Source organism: Larus michahellis, chromosome 4 (assembly GCF_964199755.1).
Source record: "Larus michahellis chromosome 4, bLarMic1.1, whole genome shotgun sequence".
Classification (NCBI taxonomy): domain Eukaryota; kingdom Metazoa; phylum Chordata; class Aves; order Charadriiformes; family Laridae; genus Larus; species Larus michahellis.
The window spans coordinates 23,814,977-23,829,177 of NC_133899.1; the positions used below are offsets into that span (position 1 = coordinate 23,814,977).

Sequence of the window (14,201 nt, forward strand, 5' to 3'; positions counted from 1 at the left end):
TTCCAAGTCTAATGATATGTTCACAAGGACAATCTACACATTCACAAAATTAAAACAGGAGAGAGAGAGAGAGAGAAAGAGGAGAGGAGAGGAGGAGAGGGAGGAGAAAGGATGCAAGCTATCGCTGGGGCTCCCTGCAAGCCCCGACCTCGCCGCTGGACCCGCAGCAGTTGTTCTCCCGGCCAGCGTCCCCGTCGCGACGCCTTCTAGATCGTGGAGGTTCGGTCGACGCCATCTGCAAGCGGGAAGGGAGAAGTTAGGAGCAGCCCCGGCCAACAGCAGCTCACCTTGCACCGGTACCGCCCCCCCCAGAATGGGCCCCCCCCCCTCCCCCCCAGCCAGGCGGGGATGGACCCCCAGAGCATCCCCATCCCACTGCCCCTGCGGCGAGGTGGCACCACGGGGCCATCCCCACCCTCCCCATCTCCCCAAGGGGGTGCAGAAGGGTTTTGGGGTGTCAGCACTCTGCCGGTGCCCCCGTTCAACGTCCACCCCCCCCGCCCCGCCATGCCATGGCAGCCCCCCCAAGCTGCTGTCCCAACACTGGTCCGGACCCTCTGCCATGTCCCCACGGCACCTTTCCCAGGGTTTCTGGGCAGCTGGGACTCGCCACGAGGTGGGTGCGAGTCCGGGACCCCCCTACAGTTCGTGACCCACTGCCCAGGAGCAGGGGGATGGGGATGGAGCTGGCGGGGGGGTTGCCTTGCCCCCGCCCCAAGCTGACCCAGCCCTGCAACGCCCACACTGCAGAGGATGCAAAATTTTCCTCCATCTGAGGACCATATCAGGAAAAAGCACCCCAGGGGCATTTCTGTCTCCCCAGAGCCCTGGTCCCCAGCGTCCCATGATGGCGGGGACGCATCCAGCCCCAGCCCCAAAGCGGGGGGGGGGTGGTCCATGACCCAGCCCAAAGCCACACAAATGACCCCACCGCCAGCAGCCCCCTCTCCTCTACCCCTCCCAGGCGCCAGCAGCTCTTATGGGGCCAGAAATCAACACCCAACAGCATTTCCAACCCTCCGTCCCCAACCACCCCGTCCCCGTCCCCCATCCTAAACCCCCATCCCCGGGATGGAGAGCAGCGGGGCTGGGGTGGGGGCGCAGCTCCTGGGGCAGCCCCCGAACAGAGCGCTCCCCGTTACACTACCCGGGGCATCACGGCCGCCTCCCTCCTTAAGACTAAAAACAAACAGGTTTGTTACGCCATATTATTTTTTTTTTTCTCCCCCGAAGGTTTATTATTTTTTTTTTAAGAGCTATTTATAGCATGACCGGTTTCGAGAGGCTCGGGGTATGCGACCTGGAAAAAGTAACTCGGAGGAACAGTACCCTGCAGAGGAACAAGACAGCTAAGCCTCGCCTGGGCACACGCCGGAGAAAGGCTTCGGGTGACAGAAGTGTCCTTGTTTTCCCGTCCGGGGATGCTGCCGTGGCACTGCCAGGGCCCTGCTGCCTCTTACAGTCCTTGCTCTCGTGTCCCTCTCCCCAGGACGGCCTGTCGCGTCACCACAGGGAGCCCGGTGGCATTCATCCTCCCCGAAGGCTCCCGTCCTCAACGGTCCGATGCAGTCCAGGGATTGCCGCGGGCGAGACCCGAGCTGGTCATTTGGGACGGTCTGGGTGATGCCAGCGGCCGTGCTCGTCCCATCGCTGGGGGGTCATCCTTCGTGCCTGGGGGTCCGGCACATCGGCGAGGGGCTCTGTGCGCTTCTGGTGCTGGTGCTTTTTGCTGCGCCGGGCTCTCCATCACGCTGCCGCTGCCTTTTCCATTTTTCCTGCCTGTTTTTTCCGCCTGGTCCTCCTCCCTCCCAATGCCCATTATCACCTGCCCGGGCTGATAACCACCGGCATAACCACCGGCTGACAACCAACGCTGCCAGCACAGCGCCCGGCACAGCGCCAGGCAGCCCGCGGCAGGGTTTTCACATCCCGCATCCCTCAGCCAAACGAGGGACACCGGTGGCAGAAGGGTAAAATACTCCAAAGCCTGTGAACCATTCGTGCACTCCGGTGGCAAGGGCTTTATCGAGAACTAATAACAGACTAGCGAGCCAATACTAAATATTATTAGCGAGCTAACTAGTGGCTAATAAGCATGGACTCCACTAGCGCTGGGTGCGATCCCTGCGTTCGGTTTTACCCCTCTGCCCCGGCTACCTCGCCGAGAGAAGCCAATGTCCCCATCCGACCTCCCCTGGGAGCATCCCCAGGAGCATCTCTGGGAGCATCCCCATGAGCATCGCCAGAAGTATCCCTGGGAGCATCCCTGGGAGCATCCTCAGGAGCATCCCCGCATCCAGCCCCGCCGCCATCCCTCCTGCTCACAGCCACAGCCTGTCCCAGCTTTTTGGGGGCACAGGGCAGGGGCAGGTGCCGGGGGGCTCGGTGGAGGCGGTGTGGACGTGCTGGAAGAGCCCGAGGAGGAGGGAGTGCTCACCGCTGAGCGCGTGCTCTGTCATGCTGAGGCACAGGGACTCCAGCCTGTTGTTGATGTCAGGTTCAGTCACCGGCACCTGGAACTCTGCAGGGAGAAAGGACAGGAGACCTTGGTCAGGGGACCTGGCAGGGACCCTGCCTGCCACACACCCCCTGCCCGCTCTGCTGCCGCCGGAGTGGGTGCACCTGGGGTAGGAAACCACCCGCAAGTTCCCCAGGAGGGTCTGGCCGCATGGCCAGACTCCGGCAGCGCTTTGCTTCCTGGTGCAATCACCTCCAGCAAGAGGAGTTTGCAAAAATAGTCGTTTTTTTATCGATAAGGGGTAAGTCCAGGGGGACTCAGCGGCATTGCAGAAGAGGGTGGATGGAAATGAGGGGTTCGGGTGCCGGTTAGAGATGCTGGGGGGGAGCTGGGGTGAGAGCGGGACCCCCCGCCCCGAGGGGAGGCAGCCCTGGGCTCCCCCCCTTGCTCAGGCCCTGCAAAAATCCTGGATATGGGGCAAAACCTCCAAGCTGCCCGCGCAGGCAGCGTGCAGGCAGGGTTCACGCTCAGACGTAGGATGGCAGCACAGACCGGCAGAGCTGCCATCCGCCTTTTCCATGGCCGCTGCTCAGTCACCCACAGCCCCGCTGCCATGTCCCCGGGGCTGGGGGGAGCACAAAAAAAAGGGGGGGATGATAGTTTGGTGTGCTGCAATGCCCCCGTCTGAGCCATACGGCACCAAAATGCCCTCCTCGGCGCAGCAGAAAGCTTTGCAATTACAGCTTTGCTTGCCCATGGCCAGCATCTCCTGCTTGCCACCGGCTTGCAGGAACATGGGACGAAGTCCAGGAGGGTTGAGGTCCCCGCAGCCCGACGAAAAGTATTTCAGGAGCCCAGCCCTGCATTATTGCTTATTTTCCTTGCAACTCGGTCTGCATCTTTTGCTCTCTAATCCTCCTATGCCCTCATTCACCGCAGGCTAACACGCAAAGAGAAACCTATTTATTCTCCTTCAGCGCCTGCAGAAATATGCCCTTGTCCTGGTGTTTAATCAATACCCGAGAACAGACGCTGTTTTTCCTGTACACGACACTTGCTGCCTAAATTACACAGTTAAAACACTGCAGGCGTGTGATGTGAAGGGAGCTGCCAAGCTGAAACCATGGCAGAAGCTTATGGATTTGGTTTAGTTTACCGGGGCGGGGCGGGGCGGGGTGGGGGGTGGGGGGATGCAGCTCCCCATCCTGCGGTATAAATCGTTATGGTGTGTTGGTAAGAAAAGGCATGCTTTAAGAGAAAAAGGGATGAATGTCCTCATGGGAAGGATGCTCCAGGTTCAGGGTCCAGGTTCAGCAGGAACCTCCCTGAAATCAGAGGATGCTCCTATATAGGGGAGCATTTTGGCGGTGTTTGGGAAGGATGCACCGACGCAGCACCATTTCCCTTCACAGGTGTTGTGAAAACGTGTCCCTCGAGTGCACGAAGGCTGTTCCTCCACACCGTGTCTCCGTGTCCATGCGTGATGGAAGAGCGACCGCCATCCCCGCCTGACACGAAGCCCCTCAGAAGGAAGCTGGGTAAGACACCACCCTTTATATATAGGGTCAAGATGTTATTTATCAGGTCAAAATCTTTCCAGTGATGTCTCTGCTTCAATCAACCCAGTAAATCCAACTGGTGTGAAAGATACCCGGCTCGGGCTGCGACAGCCGGCGCTGCGAGCATGGCTGCAAGCGTGTAGGAGCGCGCCGTGCCGGCACGGGTGATGCTCCTCTCACGCAGCCTCCCCTTGTCTCGCCGGGCTGTGGATAAGCGAAAAAGTGAATCTCGGCTTCCTACCTGGCTGCTGAAACATCAGCATGGTCTGCGGGGAGGTGTGGACGGGCAGCGAGCGTGTCCTCTGCACCGAGCTGTGGCTCCGGCTGGGCATGCTGTTGCTGCCCCCGGGGTTGGCAAACCAGAGGTTCTGCGGGAAGCAAAGAAAAAAGGGGTGGCGGAGTAAATGTAAAACGGAGGCCTCTGTGCCATGCATTCAGAACCCCCTTGGGTTCGTCTCTCCCCGCTCCGCTTCTCAGTTTGCCCCCCTCCCACCGGTCCCCCTTCTGCATCCCACCGCCCGGAGCTGAGCGCAACCCAAACTGCTCTTGTTTGCTTGAAAAAGGGAGGAAAAAAAGGGACATTGGGACAAGTTAGAGGAAAAAAAGCAAAGGAAGCTTGCGGGGAAGGGATGGAAAAAGCTGGAGATGCTGCAAACGACAACCAACCTGTCTGCCTTGCTTGAGGATGGCGGGGCTGGCGGCGGGACTGCGCTGGGGGGTGCCCAGCAGCCCACTGGGGCCCAGCAGCCCCAGCCGGGCAGTGGGGAGGTTGCGGGAGGGGATCTGGAACTGGCGGGGGTTTCGCCGGCCCAGTCCCGCCCCTGCAGATCCGGCTGTCGGTAAGGAGTTCGACTGGCCAAAGCCTCGGCTGCAGAGAGATAAATGGGCAAGGGGTGAGAAATCGGTGCTTGAAAGGGGACGATGCTGCGGGGGCGAGCGGCTGGGTTGGTGCGTTCAGACCAACAGCCAAATGTCCCCAAGGTGCCCCTGCGTCGTTGCAAAGCACCAAACCGATGCTCGCCACCCCGTGCCCCGGCCCGACGCTCACCACCCCACGCCTGTCCCACGGCCACGGGTTCACCGCGAGCTCTGCTCCCGCCTCAACCCTCCCGTCCTGCCGAGGACAGCCTCCATCCTGAACGTGCAGCGGGAAGGAGGGGGTTTGGGCATCCCATGGCATCCTCCCGTCCATTCTTCCCATCTGCCAGTCACCTTCCCTCCCTTCTGCAGTTCTCACAGTCACATTATTTTATTTTTTTTAAGTTTATTTTTACTCCAAAATGGGCCTGTTCTTAAATGCAAGCTAAAATAATGCAGTGCTCCAGCCAGGCACTGGAGCTAGTGGTACTCAATTTCTTGGGTTTTGACTTAAACTCTCCATGCCTTTGAGGTGTCCAAAAGAGATCTCTCTTGTGTGGATTCTCTAGTGTCTGATAAAGGTTTATCAGTGCTGTAGGCTTTTCTTTACTCGGAATGCTTGAAAGGCTGGACCTTCTCCCCTTCCAGGAGGTTCATTTTTACAAACGGTCCTCTCTGAGACGTCTCAAGTTCTGTAAAACTTGGTTAAGGTGACCTAACAAGTCCAAGATTTCCCAGGGAGGGCTGAGTGAAAGGCAGATGGGGGACAGGCTCTGCACCCACTCCCGTCTCTGCACCACAAACCCTCCTCCAGCTCCCCGTGGTCAGAGCAAAACCAGCTGGACCCAAGACCACACAGTCCTGAGACATCAATCTCAGGACACGAAACCATCTTTCCTCCTCCTCGGAGAGGGTCAGACATGCCGGCATCCCTCCCCATGTGGGTTTTTCCACATAAAACCAGAGGAACGACACAAAAATAATCAGCTAATCCTCAGAAACACACACAGCGCCAAGTCTCCTCGCCGTGCGACATCAGCTTGGTGCCTCTGCCCGATTATCTGGGCAGCAGGACGGCAGCGGCATTATCAGGTTTAAGCACAGCCAAGGACAGGATCTCCCTGCAAACCCACAGCCAGGGTTCCTCTTACGCTCCCCGTCCCCCCTGCCCTTCTCCAGCACTTAATCACCCTCGCAGATGTTTCGGCTCACCTTCCCCCCAGCCCTCATCCCTCCCACTTCTGCGGGCGGCTGCAAACGTACTTCAGAGGACACAAGCATGCTGGGATCCCAAAACTGGATAAATTTACTACGCAGAAGTACGACGGGGTTTCTTTAAACCTTGTCCAAAAAACGCTCTTGCCATTAAATCCCCACAAGAAAAGCAGGACCGGCCACGTGCTCCTTCCTTGCCCGCAGCTTCCCGGTAGCAGAAGAAACGCAAAATGCAAACCACCCCAAAGCAGCAAGGACACCAGAGCATCCTGGGTGGCCCCGGGAATGGGACTGGGAACATTTCAAGCTCTACTTCGTGTTTGGGGTCAGCCTGGATGTGCAGCTAAACTTCTGCACCAGTGATGACCCAGAGCAAACGGGCCCATCGGAAACCTCTGCTCTTGTCTATTTGGCTTCCGATCCTGCCACAGACACTGAAATCCCTCGTTTTTCCACTCCAAAATATTTCATTTTAATTCCCCTGGGGAACACTCCGGTTCTGCGCTCGTTCCTTTCAAACTCACATCCTGCCTGTCCTAGCGCTCCCAGTTATCTCCTTTCTTTCTCAGAAAAACAAAAAGAACTTGCACAAGATGGCAATAAAATAGACTTTGGAGAATGAAATAAAAGGCTGACGCTGTTGTTAAAACTGATCTAAAACCACCTGTTCTTGCCATAACCCCGACTCTTTCTAGGATCACCCAAAATCCAGCATCACCATGGTTCGGAGCTAGGGAGATGCGGCAGGAATCAGTGGGGCAGGCACCGACCACAGACACAAGCCAGCTTCCTGCTGCTTTCCTTTCCCAGCCAACGCCTGGGGTGTTATTGCCGAAGCTTTTCCAACCCTCCTCCCTCCCGAAATGTGGCTCTGAACCCGGCAGGATCCATCCCTCCCGACTGGGAGACCAGTGCCTCTCGAGATGCTCTTGCTGAACCCCCGGCTGCCGCATCCATCCCTCCCCTCCCGAAATCCCGCGTACCTCCTCTGCTGCCGGTAGCCTGACAGCTCCAGGAGGGATTTCCGAGGGAAAGACCGAAAGAGTTTCTGCACCTGCTGTTTCCATGACAGCAGCCGCTTCTTCTGAATCTCTGTAAACGCCTGCCCCCCCCCCAAAAACAAACAAAAAAAGGAAATAACAGGAAACATATGAATATTTTTCTGGACAAAGCGAGCAGGGATGCGCATGTGGGTGTGCGCATGAAGAAAATCAGCTGGAGCAGGCGGTGGTGTGAGCTGAGCCCCATCGGCAAGTCCAGAGGGAAACCCTGATCTCTCTCAAGGATTTACTCATATCAAGGTGGAGAAAATGCTCTGGCAGCGTCCCGTGCGCCCCAGAGCAATGGCCTGGCTCTGTCCCCAAGGCTGCCAACCCCTCTGGACACAGCAGGGCTCCCCCAAAGCTTCCCCGCCACCCCTCCTCGCCCCCGGACCCCCCGCTCCAGCTCCTCGTGGGATTTGATGGCCGGTCCCCAAGGGGTGGTGACACTTATCACCCGGACATGGCTCTAGAAAACACCGCTGGGGCTGGAAAACGCTGGGATTCGGAAAGCAGAGCTGCTCCGCGGCATCCCGCATCCTATCCTCCTTCCCGGGGCCAGGTAGAGCTCGGCTCTCTTCCTGGCCCTGACAGCATCCACCGGAGGTCACCCAGGGTGAGCCCCGTCCCCGACCCGGGCAGGGGACACATCCCCCAGGCAGGGGACAGATCTGCTCCCGAAACACCCTGCAGGCGCGGTGTGGCAGGCGTGTGGGTTATGGGGACACCCGCGGGCCCGCCACTGCTAACTTTAGGCATCCAACGTCTCACTGATGGTGACGGAGAGGAGCAGAGGTCTCCGGAGGACAATTTAGAGGCTAATTAGCGCCTGACTTGATTGCTCCGAACCACCCTCTGGAGGAGAAGCTCTCTCCCGGGCACTGATTACGCCGGCGCCGACGCAGAGGGTGACCCTGGGACACAGGCTGGCACCAGTGGGGTGACACTGCGTCACCACATCTGCCCCGGGCACTCCTGGAAAATGAGCTCCTCTGCAGCTCCATGTCCTCCTGGCTTTGCTTTCCAGCCCTGGGAATCTGCTCCCACCATCCTCGTCCTTTTCTTGACACCTCCGCTCTCCCAGCGATGCCCTGCTTGGCCACGTCCAGAAAGTCCAGGCACCGTTTCCAGGGTCCGACGCTCTCTGAGAGGGGAGCAAGCGGGAGCACAACGTTCTCCCCCCTCCCACAGCTATTTTCTGCTGCCCGTGCCTGTGGAAACCACCCAGCAGACCATATCCACGGCTCTAAACCTGTCTTGCAGCAAATCCAAACAGTGGGTGCCACCACCCTGTATTTTGGGGGCCGAATGTTGGCTGACACCGCAGGTGCTGTCAGCAGAATGCACCGACCTCCCCCCCACCCCGTGACCAACAGAGGCATCCAGGAGCTCAAAAAATAGGACGAAGCACTTGCATTTTTGCCCGGTGTTCAGCTATTTCACCCCCATTGGGGATCCCCTGTGCTTGGCCCTGCAGAGAGGCGTGGATCAAACCTTGGTGCAAGAGCGGCTCGGCCACCGGACACCGCTGCGAGGCAAGGGGCTACCAGCCACCTCTCTCGTCTTCCCTGCGGCATGCAGCACATTTTGGGGTTTGCAGCCACCAGCCCCCTCCACAGGAGATCCTTCTGTGCTTTGACAGTGGGGGTTTTTTATAAACAAATAACTGAGAAATGTTTAAAGCTCCGTTACGTTACAGAGGGCGCGCGGTCTCCTCCCAATCCCAGCCATATGGGCAGGCGCTGGGAAGCAGCTTGTTTTGCCAGGGGTACGAAATGCCGCAGGATGCCGGGAATGCCGGCCATCCCTCTCTGCCAGCGAGCAGAAGCATGGTCATCCTATCCATCCCACAGAGCACAGCCTGGGTGATCCCGAGCCGTCACCTGGTAAAAGCTGATCCGCTGGGAGCAGAAACAAATGCCCCCGTTGCAAAAATCCAAGGCCACGGGCTGCCAAAGGGGAGGCGGCAACGCCAAGGGATTGCTGGGACTGTCTCATAGAAACCACCCGCGCACTCATGCCGGGATTTTTTCTTGCATCCAGCTGCTGATCAGACCATCACAAGCCGGATGAATTTCCCAGCTCCAGGTCTTGGCAATTAAGGGAGCGTGGCGGGGGGAGCAACGTTTCCATGCAGCACGTTGGAGCTACCGCCCACTCCAGCCCTGTTCTGTCAGAATTACTATTAATACCCACGAAAAATATTTGTGTTAGAAACCAAAAGGTCTACATAAACAGATACTTTGGAAACAGTTTCTAAGTGATGAGAACAACAGTTCTAGATGATCCGTCACGACTCACCTCGTGGATCAGACATTTGTCTATGAGCTGTAAATAGGAACTTATATTCTCTTCATCGGGTCGGGAAACTAAAAGTTGCGTGCATACTGGAAAAAAAAAAAAAAGAGAAGAGAAATGGGCATGGGGACACCAAGCTGGGGCCTGAGGCATCCGACGAATGCCGTGGGTGTCCCATTTCCCGTGTCCCTCCGGTGAGTCTTCTCATCAGCGAGAAAAAACACCCTTCCCCAATTCCTGCCGCGCTGTCCTATATTTAGGGCCGGATTCTGTTCTCCCTTACGCTGGTGTAGATCCAGAGAACACCACTGGAGTCACCACAATTAGACCGGAGCAAACCAGGTGTGCAGGATTATTCCCTTTTCCTAATTACAATACACCAAAGGCACCACTGGCTTGAGCTCCTGCTCCCACGCCCAAAATCTACCGCCTGCTGCAAACGGATTCCCACCTTTCCCGATGGATTTTAACCTCTTTTGGAATGAATGCTGTAAAAGCAAGTGGAAAAGAGTTCACAAAGAAATGAGTCTCTGCTGTTGTAGCTCCTGGGCAGGGATGCCCTGCGGTCCAGGACACCTCGTCCTGGCAAGGCTTGTGCCATACAGACAGCTTCATGCGTGACGGAGGCATTCGTCACGGGCTGAATTCATCAGTGGGTTTAAAATGGGGCCAGAATCATGGAATGGTTTGGGTTGAAAAGGGACCTTAAAGATCATCTGGTTCCACCCCCCTGCCCTGGGCAGGGACACCTCCCACCAGCCCAGGTTGCTCCAAGCCCCGTCCAGCCTGGTCTTGAACACCTCCAGGGATAAACCCCACCTCTGTCCGTGCCTACAGCCAATTAGCTGGGGAGAAATTTTTGCCCCAAGTTTTTGTATAGAAAACATTATCTATTTTTTGCAAAAAAAAAGTCTGAAATAGGGATAGGGACAGGGCTGGTATTTCCTCGTGGGATCCCAATGAGTTTCTTTCTGTTCCTGGTCTCCCGTGTGACCCTGTGGACGAGATCTCCCTCCACACAGCCAGCTCCAACACCTCAGATCCCACCAAGGGGAGTCAGGACATGTCCAAGCTCACAGAAATTCGCTCAGGGGGTCTTGTCTGTGGCACAGGAGGTCGGTTCATACCTTGCATCGCTCCTGTGCATCTCCCAGTGTGTTTATCCTGCTGCAAAGCCCCATACCCCGCACCAGCCATGGGACGGCACCCAAGTGGTCCATCCAAGATACTTTGGATGTCCTGAAGCTAAATTGGGGCTTAAAGGGAGGCTTGGGCCCAGCTGATATGCACCCAGGACAGCCCACACTAAGCCCATGTACCAGCGCTACCCACACACAAGAAGAGTAGGTCCAAGGGATACTGCTGAAAACACCTCTGGACCAGTGGGATGCTCCCAGGGCTCAGAATGGGAAGGGAAAGGATGCTATCTGTCCCCAACCTGGGGCAGGGAGAGGATGCTATCCATCACCAACCTGGGGCAAGGAAAGGATGCTATCCACCCCGGACCTGGGGCAGGGAGAGGATGCTATCCTTCCGCGACCTGGGGTAGGGAGAGGACGCTATCCTGCTATCCGTCCCTGACCTGCGGCAGGGCGAGGATGCTATCCGTCCCTGAGCTGGGGCAGGCAGCCTGTCCCATTGCTGCCCCTCCCAAAAATCACTGCCCACCGCCCTGCTCACACTCTTACCTCTTACCACGGCATGACGGGGCCTCAAAAAATCATCACCCTTAGGACAGTGGCTTGCAGGGACGTGGGGAAAGGCTGCTGCCAGGCCCGCCACCGCACGCACCCTGTCCCGGAGCAGGACACCAAGCGAGGTGTCTCCCTAGCGAGGACGCCAAGAACAAGTGACAGCCGCTCACCTTTGCCCATCACTCTGGTGAACTGTCCGGGCAGGTCACCTTCGGGCAAAGGGGCCCCCCCCGACTCGCCCTCGCATCCTGGCAAATGGTGCTGCTGCATCCCCCCTGCCGCAGAGTCCTTGCAGTCAGAGCCTTGGCTGTCCGAGCCGAGCAGCGAGGAGGGGTGATGCGAGTCTGCATCCCGGCTGTGCTCCTCTGTGCTGGAGTTTTGGGAAGAGTAGGCTTTGATGGGGGTGAGGATCATTTGGTGTAGTTCCTGCAGCGGGACACGCAAGTTGCCACCTTCCAGGATGTCCTGCAGATTCAAGTGGAGAGAAGTGGGTTTGTCTCTGCTGGGACAACAGGACATTGGCTACGAACCAGACCCCTGCTGTCACCCCCACAGAAAATCCCCAGCAAAGCCGACAGCCTCCCTCCTGCTCCAGGAGGTCTTTGCTCAGAGCAGGGGAGTGTGGAGCTGCTGCAGGGACTGCACTGCATCCACGGATGTGCTCAGACCTGAATCCCCAGAGATAAACGTGCCCCGTCAACCGCTGGGACCCAAAACCAGCAACAACCCAGCTTCAGCCTTTCTAAATTTCCACCAGGAAGATGCAAATCCCGTGAGAGCGACTCATCCTGTGAGATTTCAATGCCCAGACCAGCGGGCATCTTGCTCCTTCCCCAGCAATCCCACAATTGCGACACTTCAGCCCTTCTTAATTGGAATTATATTTTTTAACGTGGGCTTGTCTCTGGTTTCCAGCACGGCCTTCCAGCCTGGCTTCCCATTAACCGCGCTGCCCCAAAGAGCTTGCCAGAGCATCCTTATGCCCTGGGACCACGGCAGAGCCCAGGACCATGCTGGGATGCAGGAGCCCATCCTGCAGGAGCGAAGCTGGGACATCCCCATCCACACTGGGATGGGCTGGGGGAGCAGATGCAGAGGGGAAGGGAAGGTTTCAAGGGGATCAGGGTGGGCTGCGGTCAGACGCAGAAGGGGAGACCACGAGGCTGCGGGTGAATTTATATCCCTATAGCGAAAATATTCAGCTTGGAGATCCTAGGGGAGGTCCACCTGGGAGGAGAGGATTTGGGTACACCCCCAGCCTTGCTCTCGGTTATAGCGTGTATCAAGAACTCCCTTTCCACGGTCATATCCACCTCCCACTGATGGGAAATAATTGCATTTTGGTTTTAATGTAGCCTGGACCAGAGCAGCTCATCGCAGGCTCCTGCAGGGTCTGGCCGGTGGGACGGCGCTTGGAAAGATGCAACTTTTGGGGTGAGCCCTAGGGAAGAGACACAAAGTGGGCGCCCAGGCTGCCAGCCAGCCAGCCAAAGCCCCGAAACGGTTGTTCACCCTCATTCCTGCTGCACCCCCAGCTCACTCTTGGGTTGTCTTAGCTCCACTTTTCTCGAAGACCTGGTGTCACTCTGCTGGACGGTATTTTCGGGGGAGGGGGGGGAATCCTGCTCTGCTACCTGGCAGAGAGGGGTGGAGCTGCTCTTTCCAAGAAAGCAGCAATCTTTAGCAGCGAGATACTGCCCCACAAAAAAAAAAAACCCACATAAATCAAGTCCCACACAACACGCTCTTGTTTAGTTAAAAAAATATATATAAAATTGGATGGGAAGCTTGGAAAACCAGAGACATCCCCTCCCAAGTGGAGCAGCTCACAGGCAGCTCAGAGTCCCGGCAAAGCATGAGGTGGTTGCAGCCCCACAGCCCAACCCCCGCCCCGGGAGGGCTCCAAACCAGCCCCCGCCGCTTCTCTCCCCCTGTTTTAGAGCACGCGGGGCTGCTTGTCTCAGCTGAACCCGGCTCACCCTCCTGCACCGCCACCCTCAGTCAATACCATATTTCAAAACCCAGGCAGAGAAGCCGGGGAAGAGGCTGGGCAATCACCTGGAAAACATATCGCCGAAGCCAGCTCCATCCAGCGGGCTGTCTCTTGGATTTAATAGTTATTATTAATATACGGAGGTAAATACGGCTTTATTAGCTCCTGCCATACTCTGAGTACAATCCCATATTATAAATAAATAGTGAAGCAGTGAGCTAACGAAAACACCAATAAATAGCAACACACCACGTAAGTATTTAAAAGCCCCTAGCGGGAGGCTCTGCAAGCTGCTGCTGGAAGACGGTGCAATTAAATATAATATAATATTGCGATAATAAATAGTGAGAGGCTGAGTGAGCCGCTCCCAGCCAGTCTGTGGCACTGGTGCTTCCCTAACAGCCATTTTTGCAGAGTTTAAGCTTTTGTTGAAGGGACAAAGAAGTTTCTAGTTGTTCTCCTTGGAAATTCAAGCTGTTGTTCAGGCACTGAGGTGGGTGTCTGGCTTTCTATCTGGGGACAGATTGCCCATATGATGCTCCAGAAAAGCGCGGTGGTCCTTGACCTGACGGACACTGAGAAATCACATCTGGTTTTGGGGATGGAGAGGTAGGGGCAGGGCTCGGGGGTCCCCGTGAGGACTGCTGCGCATGGAGGGGTCTCTTGAGAAGGACAGTGACATCGAGTTTGGACAGTTAAACGAGTCGCCAAGGGATAAGTAGGGGTTAAAGGCCCATCTGGTTCTCCAGCGGGAGAGGACCATGGCAGCTGGTGCTGCTAGAGCTGGTCCTGCACCCTGGTTCAGCGGATGGGTGACCACCTCCCCATCAGTGTCGCTGCGATGGTACCCTCCATCCCCTGGAGCTCAGGTGTTTCCAAGCAGCCCGGAGCTGGGCAGGGCTTTTCCACCCCAGCTGCCGGAGTGCTGGCGACGGGTTAGGACCCAAAATATAGCCCCGGATAAAATCTGCATCTGGTACAGAAGTGTTCGAGACACCACTCAGATGCGGCAAAGCCAGCAACAGATTTCTCTGCAAAAGATCCCAAAACAGAATGTGCAGCCAAAGAGTGCTTCACCCCAGAATT

General features: G+C 56.9%; 1 protein-coding gene across 7 annotated transcripts in view; it reads right to left on the minus strand.

Annotated features, from left to right (window-relative positions):
- Positions 1-14,201, minus strand: part of SAMD4A (sterile alpha motif domain containing 4A) — a 103,440-nt gene continuing 89,239 nt past the window's right edge. For 4 of the 7 annotated variants that reach the window (XM_074583514.1, XM_074583511.1, XM_074583512.1 and 1 more), the window contains 7 exons: positions 11,293-11,587; positions 9,432-9,517; positions 7,074-7,192; positions 4,684-4,885; positions 4,259-4,385; positions 2,438-2,521; positions 1-235 (listed from right to left, as the gene is read on the minus strand). In XM_074583514.1, the coding sequence (XP_074439615.1) occupies positions 207-235; positions 2,438-2,521; positions 4,259-4,385; positions 4,684-4,885; positions 7,074-7,192; positions 9,432-9,517; positions 11,293-11,587 (942 nt within the window). In that variant the 3' untranslated portion in view covers positions 1-206. Of the gene's footprint in view, positions 236-1,208; positions 2,522-4,258; positions 4,386-4,683; positions 4,886-7,073; positions 7,193-9,431; positions 9,518-11,292; positions 11,588-14,201 lie in introns of those variants that run through there. The other 3 variants (XM_074583513.1, XM_074583510.1, XR_012586581.1) reach the window with 2 other exon arrangements.